This window comes from Phyllosticta citriasiana (assembly GCF_038021145.1).
Source record: "Phyllosticta citriasiana strain CBS 120426 chromosome Unknown IWZ02scaffold_4, whole genome shotgun sequence".
In the NCBI taxonomy this organism is placed as follows: Eukaryota; Fungi; Ascomycota; class Dothideomycetes; order Botryosphaeriales; family Phyllostictaceae; genus Phyllosticta; species Phyllosticta citriasiana.
The window spans coordinates 1,285,473-1,307,883 of NW_027117281.1; the positions used below are offsets into that span (position 1 = coordinate 1,285,473).

Below are 22,411 nucleotides of genomic sequence, written 5' to 3' on the forward strand. Positions count from 1 at the left end.
AATTGCAGTAGAAGTTGTGCTTGTTGCACGCTTGTGTCTCCGACGTTTGATTTCTTGGACGTACGCGTCTATGCTACATTACGGGGTTCCCCTGATCATCATGCAACCTCTGACGCCAGATATGTTTCTTTTGTACACCTAGAGCGCCTTTTGTGTCTACTCCTCACCACCTTGGCCAATGGGGCCGCTGGGCTGCTTGGCCGCCTTGGCGGCGACAATGTCGTCCACCCTCAGCAAGAGGCAGGCGCTCTCAATTGCCGTCTTGACGCTCTGCTCCTTGACGGCCATGGGCTCCCAAACGCCGTACTCCTTCATGTCAACAATCTTTCCGCCATCGCCGTCAATGCCCCAGCTGCTGCCAGTGGCCTGGTCGGCGTGCTTGGCGCGCAGTTGCGTCAACACCCTGATGGGCGATGATCCTGCATTTTGGATGAGCGTGCGGGGAATGACCTCCATGGCCTCGGCGACGGCGCGGTACGGCCACTGCATCACGCCCTCGACCGACTTGGCCTTCTTCTCCAGAGCAACCGCGACCGCCATCTCGGTTGCGCCACCGCCAGGGCAAAGGCGAGGGCTCCAGATGACGTTGCGCGCGACACCCATAGCGTCCTGCAGATTCCGCTCAACCTCGTTCAGAATGTCCTTGGAGGGACCACGCAGCAGAATGGTGCAAGCCTTGGGGTCCTTGCAACCCGTCAGGAACGTAAAGTACTCGTCACCAATCTTGGAAATCTCAAACAGGCCGCATTGTGTTCCGACGTCCGAGGCCTGGAGGGAGTGGACGTTGTTAACAATGGTAGCGCCGGTAGCGCGAGCGATACGGTTGTTGTCCGTCTTGCGCACACGGCGCAGAGCAGTGATGTTGTTCTTGACGAGGAAGTGTTGAGCGAGATCTACGGGGGTTAGCATTGTGCGTCGCTCATCTTGAGCTCCACTTACCGCTGACACCCTTCTCGGTGATGACCAGGTCGGGCTTGACTGCGATGATGGCGTCGCACATAGCCTTGACCTGCTCCTCCTCAATCTGCAGTATCCTGTTCCAGTCCTCCTCCTTGGTGATTTCAATGTTCGTCTGCGACTCGCCCTTCTTGTACTCCAGGGGGCAGTCGAGCAGTATGATCCTGGGGTTCTCGATGCGCCTCCTCATCTTGGGATGGGTGATGTCCTTGTTCAGCATGACGCCGTCCAAAACCTTGCTCTCCTCAATTTCACCGCCAGGAATCTTTTCCACCCTGGCGTACCTCTTGATGTCGACCTCCCGCTTTCCGCCACCGGCGTCGAAAGAAACTGTCCGCACCGCCTGCAAGGCCAAGGTGCACATCAATTCAGACCACCTCGAGACAAACTTTGTTCCGACCGACGAGGAAATGAGCGAGTACATGGCTTTGTCGTCGTTGATGTCGACGGGTAACGAAATCTCTTCGATGATGGCGATAGCATCGGTGAGGGCGCGCTTGAAGGCGTTTATTATGACGACAGGATGGATGTTGCGCTCAAGTTGGGGAAGGGATTGCGCCAGCATCTCACCAGCTGAAAATGTGTCGACGTCAGTGTAGCTCTCCTGAAGTCAAGCCAAGGGTCGACGGACCTAATATGATGACGCTGGTGGTACCGTCTCCAACCTCCTCATCTTGGGTTCTGCTGAGCTCAATCATGCTCTTGGCGGCGGGATGAGCGACTTCGATTTCTCTCAAGATGGCGTGGCCGTCGTTGGTAAGGACAATACCACCCATGGGGTCGAGGAGCATCTTCAACATGGCCTTGGGACCAAGACATGATCGAATAATGTCGGCGACGCTGAAGGGGGTTAGCTCGGCTGAGCAAGCTTCTGGACAGCAGACTCACGTCTTTGCGGCGGTGATGTTGGAGAGTTGTGCTTTGCGGCCAAACTGTCTCTCCCCTCCAGTTTGGGTATCTGGCGGAGCTTGTGTTAGCTTGAAATGGGGCAAATCCAAGGCGACACGTACTCATAACCACCACGGGGGCTTGCATCTTTGCTTGCTGTGGTGATGCTCGGTGGGAACTCCTTTCTTTCGGCGGGGCAGAGGGGCAATAGGGTCAAGACGCTGGCTTTCGCGGAGTTCGAGCAGCGCGTTTTGGCGCGACGATTTTCCGAGCCCCCGACAAAATGCGCAAACACGCCAAGCAAGCCACGGGACCGCCAGCGCGCTGGGAGAGTCACGTGTAAGCAGTGCTCTGAAGGGACCTCCAAGACATCTACCCTTTAGCAGCATGTGCAATTCATCGCCATGTTCGTTTGGCGACAACTGTGACAGCATTGAGACTATCTTCTCCCAGATCGACGAGGACCAAAGACCAAAAATGTAAACCATTCTCTGTCGGATTGCACCTTTCCCTCCTTGCAGCCTCCAACCCTGCAGCTCTTGCAGTACGCTTTCATTCTGCACGCCAATGACAAGCTTTTCAGCAGAAGGTGGTGGGCAGGTGTTGAACAGCCTGGGCACTATTGGGCGCTACACCATGGCGGTCCGCCGGGCAGTACATTTGATTGTCCCTCGCAAATCCTGCTGGTTGTGTCGAACCAAGCGAGTCGGGTCTACTGTTCGCACTGGGCCGGTCTTGACCCGATTGATCAAGTCCTTTGGCGCAACGGTCTGAACGGCGGCTAAGGAGACGACCTTCTTCAGATGTCGTTGTACCCAACGGCAAGCGGTGAGGCAGCGATTGCTAGTGTTGATGGCGTCCTTGGACAAGGCAACCAGCCACGATGCCGAGAGCGGTGGTTAGGGTCGAGACACGACGGACAGGGACAAGCAGGATCCGATGGCTTGGCCTCACGGATTGGGCAGTGATGGTTTGAGAGAACGGGTCTCCAACAACCAAGGCAAGGCGGACGGAGTTGCGGACGCTTGTGATGCCGTCACACGTGACGTAGCAAATGTCCGGGGTGGCGGGGATGGGCATGACTAAGCGGGTGTCGGCGAAATGGCGAACGTAAGGTAACCAAGTAAGGTCAGGAAGTCGGAGCACACTCTGGCCCAAGCGTCTCCAAGACAAAACCCCCGATTCATTACGGAACGACAGGGGTAAAATTCTGCATCGGGCTAGATTCGGACAAAGCAAGCGTTTCGACAGGTTTTTAGCGCTTACCAAGTATGCAACGATGCGGGCTAACCGCAAACGACAACCCAGGTTCCGGGGCTCAGAATGCTCAGCCGACCATCTTCAAAAGCTCGCTCTTCCCGTCCGCAGCCCTCGTCTCTTTCATCTACCCTCACCTTTCAGCCTCAAGCCTCTTGCTCTCTGAACTCCCTCTTATCTTTCCGACTCTCACCCGCTTCTCTCATCCTCTTCCACCTCCAACCATCTACCTCTTGTCCCATTTACCATCACCGCCTAGCTCCACCCAGCTTGCTATCGCCGTCCTCCTATCGCCGTTCACCTTCGACTGCCGCGTCCGGACGCGCTTCATTTGGTTCAGCTTCAGCGCGTCTCGACCTCGTGCGCGTGACCACTTGAACAATTGACCAGTATCTCTTTTTTTCTTGCTCTTGCTTGACCTACTAAACACACAGCCGTCATGGGTCTCAACTACTACGCCTCCTCGCCCACGGTGGTTCTGCCGCCTCAGCAGCCCCCATCATATCCCATTGAGCAGCGCCTCAACGCGCAGCACTACTCCACCCTCGCGACCTCAGGCTCCTCCAGCAAACCCAGACGGGCTCCAAAGTACCCTACGCCACCATCGCTCAACTACCAAGCAGCTCCCAGCAATGCTGTGGCTGGCCGCAAGCGCTCGCTCGACGATGTCGACTACCTCGCGGATGAAGCTTCGGCAGATGGCTCCAACATCATCGCCAAGCCCAAGCCGGAACCCATCATGGGACCTGGTATGACGCTCATCTACCCTGGCGAACCCGGCTTCACCCTCGCCGCCGAATCTCAAACGGGAACTTGGGCTGAAGCCAAAAACGAAGTCGAAGAAGCCAACAAGCCCACCGAGCGACCCATTGCCGCCTCACGCAAATCGCAACGTACCGACAGCATCATGAACGCTGCTTCCGTCTCCCCTGCCGTCAAGCCAGTGAGCTCGCTTCAATCCGCTCCTGTCGGCATCGACCAGTCTTCGCTTGCCTACAAGGCTACCACCATGCGCATCGACGATGCCGGCCACACGATCCACGACCTCACCATGGCTCTCGGCATTGGCTGGAAAGAAATTGTCTTCAATCCAGCAAAGCAAGAGGGTGCTCGCGGCTGGGCTAGGTTCATTAGCAGGCATTATCCCCTGTCGCGCCCGCAGCTCCTCCACGAGAGTGAGGCTCACGACGCATTCCTCGTCTTTGCATGCGACGACGCCGATGAGCTGGAAAAGTTTTTTCTCCTCAGCCAAGACTTGCGTTCTTGCCGTCTGATCAGCACGTCGCTCGAGGGAGCCGTCCGCAACCTCACCCAGCACCCAATCGTCTTTGAAAGCGACGTGGTCAATGCACGCGATCTCTCGGCCTCTCCCGTCTCTTCGCCAGCCTCATCGGCCCCTATCAACGCCGAGATGAGCATCGATGCTCCCGCCCTCCAGGGGCAATCTCAGATGGTCGATACTGCAATGGAGATGTGAGCGTCTCTTGGGCCGATGCTCGCTTACGGCGGCTTGCTTCACTTCGCTTCTGAAGCCGACTCAACACGGTTTTCTCACGACATTTCCGCCCGTCACATTCCTACTGCCTCTTGCTTCAAACCAATCTCGAGCTTTGCAATCTATTTTTGAACCTGGCGTTAAGGGACTGGGCCTGGCCGACGAGCAATGATGGCCTATGGGTACTTTGGAAGACGTTCCCGGTATTGCTTGGATGGAGTTTGCCCCGATCGATTTCTTTCGTTTTCCTTTTCCTTTTTTCCCTTTTTCGGTAGTGCCGCCTCTCTCCCCTTGCCCGACACATGAAAGCATCGACCCCCTGCGCGTGCATGTACAATAATATCTCATCCCTTCGAGGCGCCCGCGGAAGAAGCAACACTCGCCCATTCAGTTGCTCACGTGCTTGGCGTCGGACTTCTACCACGCCGCGCCTCCATCGCCGCCGCCACCGCTCACCATGCGCTTTTTTCAACTGGTTGAGACAGCGCAAGGAACAAAAAAGTAATGCTCTCTGAAAAGACAGACCAAGACGAAGTAGAAGAACCTACAATATCAGACAGCTAACGTAGGTAAAAAATTCAAAAAAGATGGCAAAAGTTCTTGGTTGCTTGCTCTCCTGTGTCTCTGAGGTGTCTGTTCCAATAATCAATCACTTGACCATTTAATCAATCATGCTTTGGGCCTGTCGATGGACGGAGGGGCGGTCCGCCCGCCCGCCCGTCCTGGTCGTTGCGAGCCAATCTCACTCGCTCGCCCGCCCGCGGCTCACTCGGTCCCGCTGCCTGGCCTGGAGCTTCCACTCCATCAACTGATGCAGCAAACCATCTGCGCAAAACGCGGAGTGAGAGCGGCGAGCCGCGCGGACTACTCTGTCCACAACGACATGACACGACTCGTCGAGTCGACAGTCTACATCATCAAGAGGTGCCTGCTGTCTGGCTACTCGACTGCCTGCTTGCCTGCCTGCCTGCCTGCCTGCCCGCCTGCCCCGCCCCGCCCCGCACTCTCTTCGCACACGTTGATCGCTATCTTGTCTCTCCGGCGGCGCCTTTTTCTTTTCCCACTGCGTCGACTGTGCCTGCGGCAACGCTGCCCATCACTGAATCTGCGTGTCTACCGCTGCGACGAGGAAGGAGATGATGGACAGGGCGATGGAATGAAGGCAAGTCACGTTGCTAGGCCCTGCGCATGTAGGTAGGTGGTTGGTAGGTAGGTGCCAGGTACAATTAAGCAGCAGCAGACCGTTGGACGACTGAACATCGAGATCCGTAATCCATCATCCATCAGCAAGTATCAGCAGCAGCAGCAGTGCACACAACCACCAAGCAAACAAACTTAGGTACGGCATACGCGCGTTGCTTTCGTCGGTCGTCAGTCGTCGGTCGTCGTCCCGTTGATCACGTCGACCGTCTCCACTTGCTTCTCCACTCAACTCGTCGTACCCCACCGAGTGACGGAGCCCTTCCCCACCCACATCATGACGCTGCGGGCGCGCGGTTGGTTGGTTGATTGGTTGGTTGGTCTGTGGGCGCCCTGTCTGCTTGCTTGCCTGCTTGCTTGCTTGCCTTGGTGCGCGGTGAGCGAACGAACGAAGAACAAGGGAGAGCGGTCAGTTGGAGAGGTGTGAGAGGGAGGGGGAGGTGGTGCGTTGGGTGAGGGTGGAGAGGCGGTGGTGTGATTGATGGATGGAGTGAGAGTTGGGGACGCGAATGCGGATGCGGTGCCGCTGGGTGCTGCTGTCTGGCTGTCTGGCTGGTTGGTAGGTGAGCTGGATGACAAGATCGTGCCAGAAGAGGCATCTCGACACATGCGAAGATGGCAATGATATCCATGGCAGCAGCCAGACTTCCCATCTCGCTGTGCACTACTGCATCACTGTCTAGACAAAGGCGCTGGCCGGTCACAAATGTCGCTGCTAAGGGGGGTTGGGTTGTTTCCAGCTCTCTGCGTCCGTCCACTCATCCAGCCTGCGTGTCTGCTTCCCCAGCTTTTCCCACACAGTCACATGTTTTGCTCGTTTGAATGGTCTGCAGACATCTCTCACCACCGCAGCGTGCTCGCCTGCCCATCGAGGCGTGTTCTTGCTGCTAGCAGTCGGCAGACGTCCTGTTGACGATTTTCCAGTGCAGCGAGCGTCACATGCCTCGCGCATTCGACGACGCCAATCGACACATGCTGGGGCAAGCAAGCATCACGGCGAACACGAAGAAGCGTGATCGGTGTAGAAGCAGAGCCGAAGAAAAACCTAACATCACACTCACTGCAGCTCAACACGGCGACGAGTTCGATGGAGCCGTGGCGTAGACGGAGCGAAGCCAACTCGTGGCTAGATAGGTCGTGCGCCGCCTGCAGCCAACCAACGGCCACGCACCCAGGCAACTCGGCGGCGCTGCTCTGCGCTGCGAGACAAGAAGCAAACCTGCATCGATGGCCATGTCTCACATTCTCGATAAGACGCCGTTGGAGCACTGCTGCAGGTCGGAGGACCAGAGCGGAACAAGGAAGACAGAAAAGAGGGCACAAGAGATAAGGTTGAGGCACGAGGCAAAAAGGTGTGCGGGCGATTTCGGGTGCACCCGACGGGCGGATTGCGATGGATCCGTCGACGCCTTCTCGGCCAATAATGGCAACGACATGGAGAGACACATCTTGGATGGCGGCTGCGGCGATCGATGGACTGGTTTTGGTCCAAAGGGTCGGCTGGCACGCTGGCTGGCTTTGCTGCTGCTGCTGCTGCAGCACAGGCAGTGGCACGCGCAACCACAACATGAGGAGCAGCGTGGGTATACAAGGGGCAATCATGCAATCGGGAGGGATGGAGACTGAATCATTCCACAGCTGGTTGTTTGCTTCAATTTTTGGCTTTAGGCCTCGGGGGATTACGAGTACGGCAGTGGCTCGGTTTGGGGCGATGCTGATTCCCCAGTTGGTTCAGAGGGTCTCAACAGAGCCACGGCTTGTGTTCTTTTTGGGACGGAGGGAGCCGGCAGCTGAAAGAGAGAAGAAATTCAATGGTCGACTTGAGCTTGGGTTCCCTTGGTCTAGACAACCATAAAAGCAGACGGTAGGGCGGCGGGCTCTGGACTCTGCTGACGACCAAGAACAACAGCAAGACAGCACAACATGGACACTACCGGCAGTTGGCCAACCACGAGGCGGCCGCAGTGGCTGGCTGGTGTGCCGATTGGTAGGTCGTAAATACAGGTCGCCACAGCAGCGGCGAGGCTTATGTGTTCGGGCTGCGAGGGCCATATTTGAGTTAGCCGTAGAGCCGCGCAGCCAGGGAAGCACCGTCGGGAACCCACGACAGCCATGACGCGGGCTAGCTGGCTGGAGTCGATAGACACAGGGCCACCCAAGAGTCGCTATGGTATTGGCGAATGGCAGGGCGGATGCTGGGACGCCGGTTCTAGACGACGACGAGGCTGGTGGTGGTGGATAGAGAGAGAGAGAGAGAGAGAGAGAGAGAGAGAGAGAGAGAGAGAGAGAGAGAGAGAGAGAGAGAGAGAGAGAGAGAGAGAGACAGTAGAAAATAGCAAACTGAATGTTGTGCTTGTCTGCAGGCGCGTTCAGATGACCCGGCAGGCCCTGGTCGGCTCCGACAGGTGAAGCGACGGGAGAGGCGCCGCGTCTGAAGTCGAGACTGGTGACATGTCGTCGTCACGGTGGTTGTGGATGTGGTCGTGGCTTCTGGCCGAGGCGAGGCGTGGCGGAAGCCAGACACGAGAGCCGACGACTGCTCTGACCAGACAGGCGACCTGGACCGGCCAAAATACGACGAGTAGAAAGCGTTGAAAAAGGAACTTGTTCCAGTCGTGGGCCTTTGAGTCTCAGTCTTCCGCGTTTCAGTCCCTGCTCGCCTTGGTCTCCCTGCGGTATTTTTAGGCTATGACGAGATGAGCCTAGGATCCGTCGATGCGTGAACTGAAAGTTGCAATTTCCTCCACACCTGTCAACCTTACTTCCCAATCATCTGCAACACCTTCTTCCACTCGTTTCTTTTATCTGTCTTTGTCCTTCGCTCCCTTTGCTCGTTGCATCTTATATCTGTTGCCAGTCCGCACGCTGCCTGCCCCGAACGAGCCCGTCCAGCATCTTTTCCCCGATCTTCGACGCTTTCACCGCCAGAATGGACTCTTCAACTCTCGAGTCGCCCTTTTGCATCCCCCCTGAACACCTCCAATCGCTGCAGCGCTGCGAGTCCTTTCAGATCCTTCGCAAGTACCTGGCCCTGAATGCCACCAAGAGGTACGTTGGTCCTACCCCGCGACAACAGCGTTCCACGCCCCACTTTTGCTCCAGATACGGCAAAATTCAGACCAGAGCTCGAGCTGACTGATGCTAGCTTCTGCTCCGAGCACGCTGCTTGCTCCAGCCAAGCACAATCCACATGGATCCTCCACCGAGACATTCTCCACGCCCTCGTCTACCCCGTCGTTCAGCTGTTCCACCGCGCCTCGAGGCTGGCCGAGGCCGCCTTGTGCAGCTCTAAGCCAGAAGACCTGGAAATGGCTTTTACAAGCGACGCGCGCGGCGGCTTTCTCTGGCTCCAATGCTTCATTGCCGACGAGGAGGCCTGGTGCCGCTCAATTGGCTGTCCAGGTGTGTTTTTTCCTTTCCAACCGCCACCCTGTGCCCAATCCAAGTATCTCGCGCATCTTTTATGCACTCACCCGCCTTTCATACCACCCTCACCAGGTCAACCCTGCCCCGACACCTCAATAACCAATCTCATAGCCTGCATCGTGACCACAAGTCTGTCAACTGAACCACACCTGCGCATGATCTTTACCGCTCTCAACCTCGCCGCCTCCAAGCCTAGTCCTTGCTCCGACGACCTGCCGTCATTTTCCTTCTTCGCCTCCGTCCTGCGCACCGCTCTCGAGACGGACCCGTTTTGGGCACCGTACTACGGCACCACGTCGTCGATTGAGGCATCCGCCGAAAAGCTTACGTCCCACATCCACGCCCTCGTCTCCCAATGCGCCGAGATCGAAGCCCTCGTCATCGACTACCGTGATAGCGTCGAAGCCGCCTCCACATCTTCATCCACTACATCTTCCGTTCAATCTTCGCGACCATCGCTCAAGACTGCACGCACCTTTCCGCTCCGCGCACCAACCTCGCCGCTCATCCAATGCCCTGGCTCCCACGACTGCGGCAAACTGCCGGCCGTGAAGCCCTCGCGCCTGGCAAGACGGCAGCAACGCATGCGCGTGGAAGAGCAGGTGTTGCTGCAGAAATTGGTCCTGCAGTGCTGGGGTAAAGCTGCGCTGACGGGAGCGATTCCTGGTGGCAGAGACAGAGCCTACGTGCGAGCGGCAGCCCAGCAGCAGGCGAACCGCGAGGGCGCAAGAGGCTCTGCGCAGTCACCAGACAATCTGGAGAAGAGAAGGCGGAGCTTGACTTGCCCGAATTAAGGAAGAATGAGGGTTGGGGTTCGTTCCTTGTCGCGTCATTGACGCGTCAGTACCGCTTCGCTGGATCGCTTCGTTTGATCTCATAACCTGCAGGTGATGGGGAGAATTTCTCCTCGACTGGGATTACTTCAGATAAGACGAGCATCCTTTTGGGCAAGAGCATGCGAGAGCAAAGTCCATCTCTCTTAACCGCCACCCCACCGGCTAAAATTGCCGTAGCACGCACAGCACCACGCTTGCGGCCGCAGCAGATGTCAACCCGGCCACTATCCGTTCCACCGCCGTTCCAGGACGCGCTTTTGCTGCGAACGGAGAGTGATAGTACCATTGTTCTCCTTTGAGTCTTCTTTACCGCCTTTCTTCCAACACGCTTCGCTCTAGGGTTTTTGGATCGGCGTTTGAAAAAAGTAGATTCTGACTTTGCGCCGCATTGTTTTCGCATAGGGACACACAATTACATGGGATAGGGTGGATGAATTGGCTTTTCTGGCGCGTGGGCATTTTTTACTCTTCCTTTTCTTCTCTTTCTTCTTCTTCTTCTTGGCCTTCTTCCCTTCGACGCATCCTATTATTACTTTTGTATCATTGGCTTTTCGGGTGGATGTTTGTGCACTGCTGTCTGGCTGGCTGACAGGCAGGCTGCTGTGGTGTTTGGCTTTGGGGCAAAGTAGGGCATTCGTGAGATGCGATGGGCATTGGATGGGAAGGGCACTTTGATTCGTCGTGGATGCGTCGTCGTTTGTCACGTACCGACCGCTATTATTGTAATGGCAAGCATGGCATTTGCATCACTACATCGCTGTGTCTTGAATGCGTTTGGTGAATGTTTTTGGTGTAGAAGTGAGGTGATAGCGGAATGGTGCTGCGCTTGTCCAGACTTTCTAATCTTCCCAAGTTCACCCATCGAGTTTCACTTTCGCCAGTCCTGCGATTGACATTCTCATAATCAACCCGGGCAAACGGTGCACCAGTTCCATGCTCCTGCTTGGCACGTGTCGGATTCCTACGCAGCCCACCCTACGCCCACACCCCCAAGGTCCAACTACCCCTGTCACCCTTGCCGCCCGCTCCACCCGCACTCCCCAAACTACTCAACCTCTTACTGCTCCTCTCACCAGGCTGGCCGCCTCCCGAGCTGCCCGGCGGGTTCCCCGCGCCACCACCACCACCACCACCACCAGGCGCAGCAGCAGCACCAGGCGCGAGCTGGCCGGCAACCTCGACGCTGCCGGGCTCGCGCGTCGCCGTGGCCAGACCGTGCTGCATGAAGCGGTCCTTTTCGATCTCGACGATGCCGCGGACGCGCAGGCTGGACACGAGCGAGGCGCCAGCCCATGCGCCCAGCGTGCCGACGCCGCGCACCACGCCCGTCGGTGACGGATGCAGCGCGGCGTTGTGCTTGAGGCTCAGCGACGCCAGCTTGGCCGTGATGGGGTCGGATTCATGCGGTTGCAGTGAGGCCGGGGGAGGCGTGTGCGGTGTTGCTGCCATGCCGCCTGTCGTTGTTGTTGATTGTGATGGCGTGGGCGTTTGCATGCGTGCTTGGTCGTACGAAGGAGAGCCGCTTTCGCGCTCTGGCGTCTCGGGGATTGTGTCCGTGGCTGAGGAGGAGGAGGAGGAGGAGGAGGAGGAGCCCGTTGTAGGGTGCGGGCTTCCAAACTCCTGCTGTTGTTGCTCTGACGGCAAGGGGGGAACCACATCAGCCATCATTGTGCTGGCGCGCTTGCGACTCTGTTGGCGCGGCATGCGCAGGTCGCGTCGCGACGCTGCGTGCCCGTAATTCTTGACCGGATCCCAGCCACGCTCGCTGATGATGTGCTCCATTTCGGCCAAGATGCGGCGCTTGATACCGGGCAGCTTCGCGACGCCGCCCGTGATGATAATGCGCGACATGCAGAGCTTGCGCGCGTCAATGGGTAATGAGAGGAGTGCGTTGTATGCCAGCAACGGGATGGGCTGGTCGTGGTCATCAATGTCGTGCTGGTCCAGGCCGCTGGCAAACAGGGCGGATTCGGCTGGCTCTGCAAAGCGCTGGAACGGAACGGAAATGGTGATTGGAGGAGAGGCGGCAGGGAAAGGAATGGTCATGGTTGATTTTGAATCTTCCTCGACGCCGGCATGGTGGTTTTGTGCCTCATCGCGGCTGAAGCACCAGCCGACCCGTGTGAGCACCTCCTCAGCCTCTTCGAAGCTGACTTGGTCAGGCTCTTCGGGTGACTCCTTTCTTGCTTTGTGACACTCGTCGTCGAGTAATTTGGCCACTTCTTCAGTCAGGAACTTCCCAGCTCGGATGCTTGTGCGGTGGTGGATTTCGCGGTACTCGTAAACCGCCGTGACGGATGTCTCTTCCCAGCCCAGGTCGATGACCAAGCCTGACCTCAGCCCAGCCGAGACAACGCTCAACACTGGCCCAGAGAGGACGGTGATGCTAACCGCCTGAAGCGTCGTAAACACAGAAGATAGCAAGGCAGAGAGCAGTGGTCGAGGCAGCAGCGGCGGGATGACGACGGTAGCACGGCGTGGTCTGTGGTCGAGAAGAAGATACTGGGCGACAATCTCCCGGACGGCCCGTTCAATGTTGTCTTCGATGAGGCCCATGTCGGCATTTCGAAGGTCCATTCTCCAAAGCTCATAGTCCTGGCCCCAATCCTGGCCCCTCTTCCTCTTCTTGCGAACGACTTCATAGCCGGGCATCCATCGGCGAAAGTCGCCTACTCTGCGCTGCTCTTCTGGGCCAAAACTCTTGGTGCATCGCGGTTTGCTCTCACCTGCAAAGCCAGCGCGGAGGTACCGAGCTCCAAATTCGAACACCAAGTGCTCTTCGTCGGAGCGGAAGCTGGCGGTGCTGGATCCATAAATTCCAGAAAAGGCCCGTGACGAAACTCGCTCTCCAGAAGCTTTGCGGATGGGATCTAGCTGGCCAGAAGACGGTCGTGCGCGCGCCACGGGCAGAGGAGGACCAAGCAGCTCATCTCCAGCGCCGGCGCTCATGTTGGAGGATGATTGGAAGGCAGCATCAACATGACGAAGTTGATGGCACACTGGACCAGGGCACAGGCACACGCGTCTGCCGGGCGGTGAGATCGGAGGGCAGGGTGGTACGCGCGGGCCACCATGGGACCTGGGGGTCGGAGCTCACTCAATGAACGCCGACCCACCGCACAATTGGTTTTGCCGAGCCGTGGTTAGCGCATCTCGTTTTGCTCTGCTTGGCTCAAGTTTTTTGTTGCGCGAAGACAAGCACCCTCAGCAGCCATCACCGCCTACGACGGGCGTATTTACCCTCTTGACATATCAAATATGACCCTTTTCATTCTCACCGAGACCAGTGCTGGTTACGCGCTTCTCAAGGCCAAGGACAAGAAGCTCCTCAAGCGCGATGACCTCGCCCAAGAAACCGAGACCGCGGAGGGCACCTGCAACCTGTTAGTACCCTTCAGCGCCAACATTGGGAATTGGAGACGGGGAGAATTTATTGCTCAGAATTGATCGGATTCTAACGCATTTGTCAACAGTTTGAAGCTCAAGAAGTTCGAGAAGTTCGACAGCGCTGCAGCGGCTCTTAACGAAGCTGCTGCTTTGACCGATGGCAAGGTCTCGCCCATGCTCTCCAAGCTCCTCGACTCGATCAAGGACGAGAAGAAGGCTTCGCTGGCCGTCGCCGACCCCAAGCTCGGAAACGCCATCAACAAGCTGCCCGGTTTCTCCATCACTCCCATCTCCGACTCTTCCACCCAAGATGTCTTCCGTGCTGTCCGCGCCCACCTCACCTCGCTGATTCCTGGCCTCGTCCCCGAAGACATCAACACCATGTCGCTCGGTCTCTCCCACTCCCTCTCGCGCCACAAGCTCAAGTTCTCGACCGACAAGGTCGACACCATGATCATCCAGGCCATTGCCCTCCTTGACGACCTGGACAAGGAACTCAACAACTACGCTATGAGGGTCAAGGAATGGTACGGATGGCATTTCCCTGAGATGGCCAAGATCATCAATGACAACGTTGCGTACGCGCGCGTCATTCTCGTCATGGGCATGAGGTCCAACGCTTCCAAGACCGACCTGTCCGACGTCCTTCCCGAGGAGATTGAGACTGCACTGAAGCTGGCTGCCGAAGTCTCGATGGGTACTGAAATCACCGACGTTGACCTGCAAAACATTCAGCTGCTCGCCGAGCAGGTTGTTGAGTTGACCGAGTACCGGTCCCAGCTCTCCAACTACCTCAGCGCCCGCATGCACGCCATTGCCCCCAACCTTACTGCCCTCGTTGGCGAACTTGTCGGTGCTCGTCTCATTGCACACTCCGGTAGCTTGATGAACCTTGCCAAGTCGCCCGGTTCCACGATTCAGATTTTGGGTGCCGAGAAGGCGCTTTTCCGTGCCCTTAAGACGAAGCACCAAACACCCAAGTACGGTCTCATCTACCACGCCTCGTTGATTGGCCAAGCATCCGGCAAAAATAAGGGCAAGGTGGCGCGCATGCTCGCTTCCAAGGCCGCCCTCGGTCTGCGTGTTGACTCTTTGGCCGAGTGGGGTGCCAACAGCGAAGCTGGCCAGGAGGAGCCCACGGACGAGGAGAAGGCTGCTCTCGGAAACACTGCCCGCATCGCCATCGAGCGTAGGCTCAGGTTCCTCGAGGGCAAGCCCGAGAGGCCGATTGCCTCGGCCGTTGCCCCCAGCGGACAGTCAGCGGCACCCAAGTTTGACATTAAGGAGGCCAGCAAGTACAACATCAACGCCGACGGTCTCACTGGCGACGGCAAGCCTGCTGCTGAGGCCAAGACCAACGGCGATGTCGAGATGGACGACGACTCGGATTCGAGCGAGGACGAGTCTGAGGACGAGAAGCCCAAGAAGGATATCGCCAACGGTGACTCCAAGGCGGCAAAGAAGGCTGAGAAGGAGGCCAAGAAGGCTAGGAAAGCTGAACGCGCAGCCAAACGTGAAGCAAAGGCAGCGAAGAAGGCAGCAAAGGAGGCCAAGAAGGCTGGCAAGTCGTCCGACGCCACAGCTGGCGCGAGCGATTCGAAGAAGAGGAAGCACGACGACGACGGCGACAAGACCGAGAAGAAGAAGAAAAAGAAGAGCAAGGAGTAATGTCAACGCCCACGGCGTTGAAGAATTCTCCTTGAGTTCTCGCACGCATCAAGTCTCGCGTTGTCTGGGTCTAATTTTTTTCCTCTTGATGAGCTTTTTCTGGGCTCTTGTTTGCCTGCTGCAAAAAAAGCGACGGGTCTATCCAAGGCGTTTTGGGGGGTCCAGGGTCAGGGGGTCCTGGCGTGGCGCACGAAGGGTCGATGGACATTACTGGGCGTGTACATTTCTCTCATGTCCGCTGTGCATAGCATAGGAAAGATGATGAACAATTCCAAGAAGTTTGGAATATCACAGTGTCGAGACGCGTGCAGTTGGTTTATCTTGTGAGATTTTGGATTCACAAAATGAGCCGGCGAAAAAAAAAATCCCCTCCGACCGGATTACTGATGTCGAACAGCCCTGACAGACTCAGGCACCCGTCATGGAACAAGACAGACCAGTGGGCAACAACAGTCTTGAAGCAATCCGGCGGTGGAGGAAGCGTGAGTGAAGCTGGACTGCAAGCGATGTCAAGCTGTGGGAATCGGTCAGAAAAAGCTTCGGAGATGAGAGCGACAGAGAGAGGAGACACTGTCTGGGTCCGGACGAAGGATGAAGTTCAGAACGGATTGGCTGCAGTCTTTCTTTTCCAATGTACCACAGACTGACGGCCAAGCGCCCATGGTATCTGAAGGAAAAGCAACTGCACGCGTGGTAGATCTCAACGGAAATCTCCGAAGTGCGGAGTTGACATGTCTTTTTGATAGATGCAAGATCGAAAAAAGAAGGGGAAAAGTGACAATTCACAAACCGGAATGCCTTGCAGAGTGTGGGACGACCAAACCAAGACCAGCCCTGTCGATCTGTCCGAGTTAGTCTGCATGTAGAACGCTCCCAAGTAAAGCTCGATGCCGTAGTAATGGGATTCCCTTCAAAAGGCGGAGGAATGCCGTGTGCATGATGCGACATCAAAAACGCATCGACGCCGCTGATAGGCGGCTGCTTCAGACGTGCACCTCGCACTCCCATCCAGCTAGAGCAGTAGAAGAACGAGCAACGATGATTGAACCGGGTGGAAGGCCATACAGCCCGCAAGCCATTCGTGGACAAGAAGAAAGACGGGACGGAAGGGATCGCCGCTCGACCACCAGCCGGCCGAAGGAACAGTGCGTGCACGGATGGGGACGAGGGAGACGGTTGCTGGTGTGGCATCAACCGAGGGCCGTTGACTACGTGCCCTCATTTTCCCTCTGTCACATTCGCTGCTTCCCTGGCTGTTCCCCTCATCTGACGCCGAGTCTTTTAAAAAGCCCGACCGACTCTCTTGGATCAGGCGCCCTCCATCGCACGCATCCATCCGTTTCGGTTCTCACCCAAGTCGCCACACGTCATTGCAACGTCCTGTCCTGTCCTGTTGTGACCATTTCTAGAAAGTTTTCTTTGCAACGCGACACCATGGATACCAAGCAAGCTCGGCCCAAACTCAAATACACGCCCATCGACGACATCCCGGAAACCGCCAAAGCGGTCCGCACCACGTTCCGCTCGGGAAGGACGCGTCCAATTCAATACCGCCTCAAGCAATTACGCAAATTTTACTGGGGGTATTTGTCTCCTGCGCGCCACAAGCTTGCTCAATCTAAGCTGACACGCCTTCGCTAGACTCAAGGACAACGAACAGCTCATCCTTGATGCTTGCAAAAAGGACCTGGGCAAGGCCCACTTTGAGACCTACCTTGCCGAGCTCAACTGGGTTCTCAACGACATTTTGTTCTTAATCAAGGGCATTCCAAAATGGGCACAAGATGAGAGTGCGCCCGACATACCGCTCATCACCAAGGGTGTCTTTCCCAAGATCCGCAAAGACCCTCTGGGCTCAGTTCTGGTGCTTGGGTGTGTTGACACCAAGTCCAATTGAAACCGCACGCTGACTGTATGGACCAGGGCCTACAACTTTCCTATCCAACTGTCCCTTGGACCCTTCCTAGGCGCAATTTCAGCCGGATGCACTGCCGTCCTCAAACCCAGCGAAAACGCCCCGGCCGCTGCCGCCGCTATGGAGAAGGTTATCCGCGAATCCCTCGATCCCGAATCGTATACTGTCGTACAAGGCGGCGTGAAGGAGAGCACGGCGCTGCTTGACCAAAAATGGGACAAGATCTTCTACACGGGCAATAGCACGGTCGGCACCATAATCGCGAAAAAGGCGGCGGAGACCCTCACACCCGTCACGCTGGAGCTGGGCGGCAACAACCCAGCAATTCTGGCGAAGCATGCGGACCCACGTCTGGCAGCCCGGCGACTGCTGTGGGCCAAAGTGCATAATGCAGGCCAAGTCTGTATCAGCCAAAACTATACAATGGTGGATAGGGAGCTGGTGCCACTCTTTGTGGCGGAGCTGAAGAAGGCGTACGACGAATTTTTCCCGCTCGGCGCGCAAAAAAGCCCAGACTATGCGCGCATCATCAACGAGAGGCAGTTTGGGCGGTTGAAGAAAATGCTGGACCAGAGCTCCGGCAAGATATTGCTTGGTGGCACTATGGACGAAGCAGATTTGTTCTTTGAGCCTACGGTCGTGCAAGTGGATAGCTTGCACGACAGCCTGATTCAGGAAGAGTCGTTTGGCCCGCTCATGCCCATTCTTCCCGTTGACAACCTTGATGAAGCCATCCGCATTGCCAACGAAGTCGACGACACTCCTCTGGGCATCTACCCCTTTGGCAACAAGGCTGAAACAAACAAAGGTATGTCTATATCTTGCCCACTTGCGCACGCGCTGACCCGTCCAGTGCTCGACTCGACGTTGTCTGGAGGAGCGTCTGTCAACGACGGCTTTTTCCACGGCTCAATCCCGACCTTGCAGTTCGGTGGCGTTGGAAGCAGCGGGCAGGGAGCGTATCGGGGACGGGCATCATTTGAGACCTTTACGCACCGCCGCCCTGTGACCTCGACGCCATCATGGATCGAAGGCTTCCTTGCCGTGCGTTATCCGCCCTACACGACACAGAAGCAGAACCAGTACCGCGCCATGTCGGAGTCCAAGGCAGATTTTGACCGCGACGGCAACGTGAGGGGTTGGGGCGCGTGGCTATGGACGCTGCTGACGCTGGGCGCTAGAGGTAAGAAGGCTGCCCTGGTGCGATGGGTGCTATTATTCGTCGGTAAGTGCTGACCCCTCTCGCATAGGATGAACTTTTGCTCTATGTCATGCTCTCGCTTCTTGAGCAAGTGGATGGGCGCTGACGAAATACTCCCTTGCCAGTGGCTGTCGGATGGCGGCAAATGCGCGCTCGCGCATTGCTGTAGACAAGCCGATTCGATTTCAAAAATTTCGAGATTATTATGCCATGTGTAAGTATTCAACGGCATGTATCGAAAGGATAGGGCGGTCATGGAGCGGTCGATGCGTTTGCAAGACTTCAATATACCAGTCGCTACTGGAGGTGCTTGGCTGAATTTGATTAGCACGGATACTCGACAGATGTATGTACGTTTCTACAGCCAATCAATGTAGGAAAACATTTACAAGTAGATTTCGCCAACACCACGAATCAAGACGGCTTGAGCAACTGAATGCGCAAGAGCCAACACCATCACAAATCCCAAACACACCAACTGAAGTGAATCATAATTCATTCATACACTCATGACCAACACAAAAGAAACCCTAAGCCTTCCTCTCGCCCCTCGGACCCTCCCTCACAGGCGCCCTAACAGCATCATCACTGCCACCATGCTCCTCAGCAAACCTGGCCGCCCTGTCCTCGGGCCCACCGATGCCGGGGCCCTCAAAATCGTAGTCCTTGGTCGTCTTGCCCGTGCCGCGCTGCACGCCGCCGCCCTCTTCGGGCGGTATCTCGCGCCCCGTCGCCGCGCTGCCGTACGTTACGTGTGCGCCGGGGAAGCGCGATGCCTGGGTTGCGTTGACGCCGGATTCTTCGGCTGTCGAGGGGGTTAGTGGGGAAGGGGTGGGGTAAGGGGGAGTGGGACGTACTGGTCACGCTGGCGTCGCCGCGGCCGGTTTTTGCTTGGTAGCTGTTGAGGTCTTGCTCGGCTTGCTTGGCGAGGACGGCGGGGTCGGCGTTGCGGTAGTCCATTGTTTTCGTCGCTGGTGTTTTGTGAACGGGGGGAAAAGCCGACGTTGATTTTGTTGACGGTTGGTCGCAGGTGAAGAGATTGTTCGTTTGGTTCTTTTGGTGAGGTAGAAGACGGAGTAACGTGAGAGGTTTGTGTTACGTGAAGATTGAGGTAGGAGGATATTATGGAGGAGGTAGGTTGGTTGGTACCAGTAGTAGAGTTGATGTCCCAGCAGCCGCCAGTCCTCCCTCCCTCAACCTCTCTTAAATACACACGCCCCCTTTTCGATCTGCCGTCTTGACGTAGAGTTCTCGCAGGCAGGCGACATTGAGGTACTGCGGTTAGGTTGCTACTCCACCCAAATGCGTACCCAACTGCCTGCACGTCTGCATCCGCACGCCGTGGTGGGTGGGTGGGTGCGCTCTCAACCCGTACATCCATGGGTTGTGTGTGATGCAATGATCGCGCCAACGGTGATGTCATGTGCGTGTTGCCCCCAATGGAATTGAAAGAAACATACCTGAACCCACGACGGCAGCGGGGCCAAGGTACCCCCTCTCGCACTACCGCAGCAAGACGAACGGCCCTCGACTTCGGTAGTTGTTCGCCACCTGCCTGGGCGCCGCATCGCGCACGCGGATGCAAATCGAGCGACATTGCCATTCATCGAGCCGATCGCGAATTCAATCTTTCTCCATGTCGCCGCTTCTGGCAACGTCAGGGACGTCAGAATTGTCGATCACATCCATAGATCCAGAAAAGTAGCTGCGGGAGCTAGGTAGTCTACCGTAGGCCCTTCAGGGTCCCCAGGAACGCAACAAAAAAGACTGATGATGCATCGTCGTAGAGATGATCTAATAACACGCCATGATATCTAACGGATGAAGCTTTCCAGAAGCCACAGCTACACACGATCATCGCCGGACTCCACTCGCTCCGCCAGCTCTTGTGCATGGCAGAACGGAGAAAGCAGCTTTTCATATGCCCTCGTCTCCATCACGTTGATCTTCGAGTCGTTCCTATTATTCCCATGCCCACGTTTTGAAACTTGGCCTTGCACAAGAAGCAGGACAGAGGGCCACAAGTCAATCTGACCAACGGAAAGAAACCAAGCATCTCCAAGACATCAACGAGATGAAGTAAAAAGCGTTTCCGGTCGCCGTCTCCAAAAAATGCCTATTCCTGTCTGCCGTGGCCGATTCAATAGGGAAACAGGGTGACAATGCCTATTCAAATCACCTCCGGTCCATGCCAGCTTGAAGTTCCTGCTCCAGGCCCATGTCATGTATGTTGGGGTCGGCCTCGTGAGGCCGCGGGTCCTCGTACTGGCGAGGGTCGTAGTGCTGCGGAATCGGCACCGAAGGCTGCTGCTGGGCACTTTGCCCGCCGGCCGATGGCTGTACCCGCACCATCTGTCGGAAGCGTTGCACTTCTTGGAGAATCATCTTCTTCATCTCACCAATATCCTCAACGACTTCAAAGTGGAAGTCGAACGTGGTAGGGCACGATGGCTCGTCAGACGCGTCATGCCAAATGTGGAGGTAGCGGTGCTCGAGTGCTTCCTCGACTGAAATGCGCTGCGAGGGGTCAAAGGCAAGCATGCGATCTAGAAGGTCGAGAGCGTCGGGGTTCGCGTTACGGAACAGCGTTTGGAACGAAACCTTGGGCATGTACGGCAAGTTGCGCACGTAATCCTGGGCACGGGGAGAGCCGATCCGTGACAGCGTTTCTTCGTTCGGTGTGCCGAGATAGTGTAGAATCTGGTTCAGTTGGTCCACGTAGTCGCGACCCTTGAAGAAGGGCTTTCCGCCGAGAAGTTCAGCCAGAATGCAGCCAACGGACCACACATCGACTAGCTCGGATCAGCACCTCCGAATACCACATCAGGCCGACGTGCAACTTACTAGCTTTGGTGTAGCTTTGGAAGCTCAGCATGATTTCCGGAGCGCGGTACCAGCGGGTGGCCACATATTCCGTCATGTATCCGGCATTTTCTTCAGGGTCCATGGAAAAGCCGCGGGCGAGACCAAAGTCGCAAATCTTGAGCTCGCAGTCGGCGTTGACCAACAGGTTGCCGGGCTTCAGGTCGCGGTGAAGAACATTGGCCGAGTGAATGTATTTCAGACCACAGAGAATCTGGTAGATGAAGGACTGGAAGTGCGCATCGGTCAGGGGCTGACCGGACCTAATGATGGCAGCCAGGTCGCACTCCATGAGCTCTGAGGCACGGTCAGCCTTTGTGTCTCGACACCCATTGTTCTACCCGACGCGTGTACATGCCTTCATAAAGATAGCACTCGTTGAAGTTTTCCGGGCGCGGAATGTCCATGTCGTAGAGACAGGTAATCTGGCAGGGGAATCATCAGTATGGGCAGGCGGGCTCGGTGGCAGGCGGAGGTGCTGGGGATCGTACATTGCGGTGGCCTAAGGCATTGTCAGAGGTGATTCGGCTCAGGCAGTGGTCTTGGAAGCATACCTCTAAAGTGCTGGAGCAGCTTGATTTCTCTGAGGGCACGCTTGGCCAGAATCTTTTTGCTAAAGACATTGGTGACCTTTTTGATGGCTACGCCCTCACCAGTCTGGTTGTTCTGAGCAGCGCTGCGGAGCGTCAGGTCATTGTGCGAGGTGTCGGTTGGTGAAGGTGGGCATACCATACTATGCCGTAGGCTCCCTGGCCCAGCTCCTTGGTGACAGTGTATCGCTCGTCGACAATGAATTCTTGGTTGAAGACCTTGAAGACCTTGCGGCCCTGGAGTTCAGACATTGCTGCGGTGGACGAGGCAAAGAGAGGTGGGTAGGTAGGGTGGCCGGAGGAGGAGGCTGTGGTCGAGGCGATGGCGGGGTAGCAGCGGAGGTAAGAGAAACAAAGCCAATGCGCGCGAGCTCCGAGGACAAGGCGATCTGGCGCAAAGAGTGACGCGGCAGACGGCACGACGGAAGAGGCCAGACAGCGGTGGTGGGAGCGTTGGTGGCCCGGTGGAGGTGGTGTGTTGTGTTGGTGAAGAGTGGGTGGGTGCGGGGAGCAAAGATGAGGATAACTTGTCTGTATATTCGGCGCCAACAGGCAGCAAACGAGGCAACTTGGGCCAACCAAGGTCCTGGTCGGAACACAAGACAAAAGAGCAGAGCAGCGCAGCAAAGCACAGAGAAAAGCAGAGCAGACGCAACGGGAAGAAATGGAGCCCTGAGGTTGAGTGAAACAACAATGGGCTAATAAAAAGGATGGGGGCCAGGTCAGGTC

At 56.6% G+C, this 22,411-nt stretch overlaps 10 protein-coding genes across 10 annotated transcripts; 4 read left to right on the plus strand and 6 right to left on the minus strand.

Annotated features, from left to right (window-relative positions):
- Positions 1 to 2: 2 nt before the first annotated feature.
- IWZ02DRAFT_208702 (T-complex protein 1 subunit gamma) lies at positions 3 to 2,153 on the minus strand. The gene is made up of 5 exons (XM_066762672.1): positions 1,968 to 2,153; positions 1,846 to 1,915; positions 1,589 to 1,797; positions 940 to 1,530; positions 3 to 893 (listed from the first exon to the last, which is right to left on the minus strand). The coding sequence occupies exons 1-5, from the start codon at positions 1,990 to 1,992 to the stop codon at positions 157 to 159; spliced, it is 1,632 nt and encodes a 543-aa protein (XP_066624625.1). The 5' UTR covers positions 1,993 to 2,153; the 3' UTR covers positions 3 to 156.
- A 1,076-nt stretch (positions 2,154 to 3,229) lies between these two features.
- On the plus strand, positions 3,230 to 4,579 carry IWZ02DRAFT_416647 (uncharacterized protein; the record flags this gene model as incomplete). The annotated part of the gene is made up of 2 exons (XM_066765788.1): positions 3,230 to 4,036; positions 4,085 to 4,579. The coding sequence occupies exons 1-2, from the start codon at positions 3,542 to 3,544 to the stop codon at positions 4,577 to 4,579; spliced, it is 990 nt and encodes a 329-aa protein (XP_066624626.1). The 5' UTR covers positions 3,230 to 3,541.
- Positions 4,580 to 6,637: 2,058 nt separating this feature from the next.
- Positions 6,638 to 7,399, minus strand: IWZ02DRAFT_431611 (uncharacterized protein; the record flags this gene model as incomplete). The annotated part of the gene is made up of 1 exon (XM_066766178.1): positions 6,638 to 7,399. One exon carries the CDS (start codon positions 7,397 to 7,399, stop codon positions 6,638 to 6,640), a length of 762 nt encoding a protein of 253 aa, XP_066624627.1.
- A 1,067-nt stretch (positions 7,400 to 8,466) lies between these two features.
- IWZ02DRAFT_208759 (uncharacterized protein) lies at positions 8,467 to 10,383 on the plus strand. The gene is made up of 4 exons (XM_066762673.1): positions 8,467 to 8,845; positions 8,943 to 9,199; positions 9,335 to 10,062; positions 10,111 to 10,383. The coding sequence occupies exons 1-3, from the start codon at positions 8,727 to 8,729 to the stop codon at positions 10,015 to 10,017; spliced, it is 1,059 nt and encodes a 352-aa protein (XP_066624628.1). The 5' UTR covers positions 8,467 to 8,726; the 3' UTR covers positions 10,018 to 10,062; positions 10,111 to 10,383.
- A 431-nt stretch (positions 10,384 to 10,814) lies between these two features.
- IWZ02DRAFT_446825 (uncharacterized protein) lies at positions 10,815 to 13,057 on the minus strand. Its single transcript, XM_066767249.1, has one exon. It carries the CDS (start codon positions 13,006 to 13,008, stop codon positions 11,035 to 11,037), a length of 1,974 nt encoding a protein of 657 aa, XP_066624629.1. The 5' UTR covers positions 13,009 to 13,057; the 3' UTR covers positions 10,815 to 11,034.
- Positions 13,058 to 13,230: 173 nt separating this feature from the next.
- On the plus strand, positions 13,231 to 15,422 carry IWZ02DRAFT_208889 (nucleolar protein NOP58-like protein). Its single transcript, XM_066762674.1, has 2 exons — positions 13,231 to 13,442; positions 13,533 to 15,422. Exons 1-2 carry the CDS (start codon positions 13,318 to 13,320, stop codon positions 15,112 to 15,114), a joined length of 1,707 nt encoding a protein of 568 aa, XP_066624630.1. The 5' UTR covers positions 13,231 to 13,317; the 3' UTR covers positions 15,115 to 15,422.
- Position 15,423: 1 nt separating this feature from the next.
- IWZ02DRAFT_208905 (uncharacterized protein) lies at positions 15,424 to 16,700 on the minus strand. Its single transcript, XM_066762675.1, has one exon. It carries the CDS (start codon positions 16,303 to 16,305, stop codon positions 15,523 to 15,525), a length of 783 nt encoding a protein of 260 aa, XP_066624631.1. The 5' UTR covers positions 16,306 to 16,700; the 3' UTR covers positions 15,424 to 15,522.
- On the plus strand, positions 16,549 to 18,265 carry IWZ02DRAFT_374757 (fatty aldehyde dehydrogenase; the record flags this gene model as incomplete). The annotated part of the gene is made up of 4 exons (XM_066764780.1): positions 16,549 to 16,703; positions 16,756 to 16,986; positions 17,038 to 17,837; positions 17,883 to 18,265. The coding sequence occupies 4 exons, from the start codon at positions 16,549 to 16,551 to the stop codon at positions 18,263 to 18,265; spliced, it is 1,569 nt and encodes a 522-aa protein (XP_066624632.1).
- A 495-nt stretch (positions 18,266 to 18,760) lies between these two features.
- On the minus strand, positions 18,761 to 19,190 carry IWZ02DRAFT_373658 (uncharacterized protein; the record flags this gene model as incomplete). The annotated part of the gene is made up of 2 exons (XM_066764717.1): positions 18,761 to 19,035; positions 19,088 to 19,190. 2 exons carry the CDS (start codon positions 19,188 to 19,190, stop codon positions 18,761 to 18,763), a joined length of 378 nt encoding a protein of 125 aa, XP_066624633.1.
- Positions 19,191 to 20,225: 1,035 nt separating this feature from the next.
- Positions 20,226 to 22,393, minus strand: IWZ02DRAFT_446835 (SLT2-like MAP kinase protein). The gene is made up of 6 exons (XM_066767250.1): positions 21,822 to 22,393; positions 21,647 to 21,768; positions 21,584 to 21,594; positions 21,451 to 21,517; positions 21,075 to 21,389; positions 20,226 to 21,022 (listed from the first exon to the last, which is right to left on the minus strand). The coding sequence occupies exons 1-6, from the start codon at positions 21,932 to 21,934 to the stop codon at positions 20,406 to 20,408; spliced, it is 1,245 nt and encodes a 414-aa protein (XP_066624634.1). The 5' UTR covers positions 21,935 to 22,393; the 3' UTR covers positions 20,226 to 20,405.
- Positions 22,394 to 22,411: the final 18 nt, after the last annotated feature.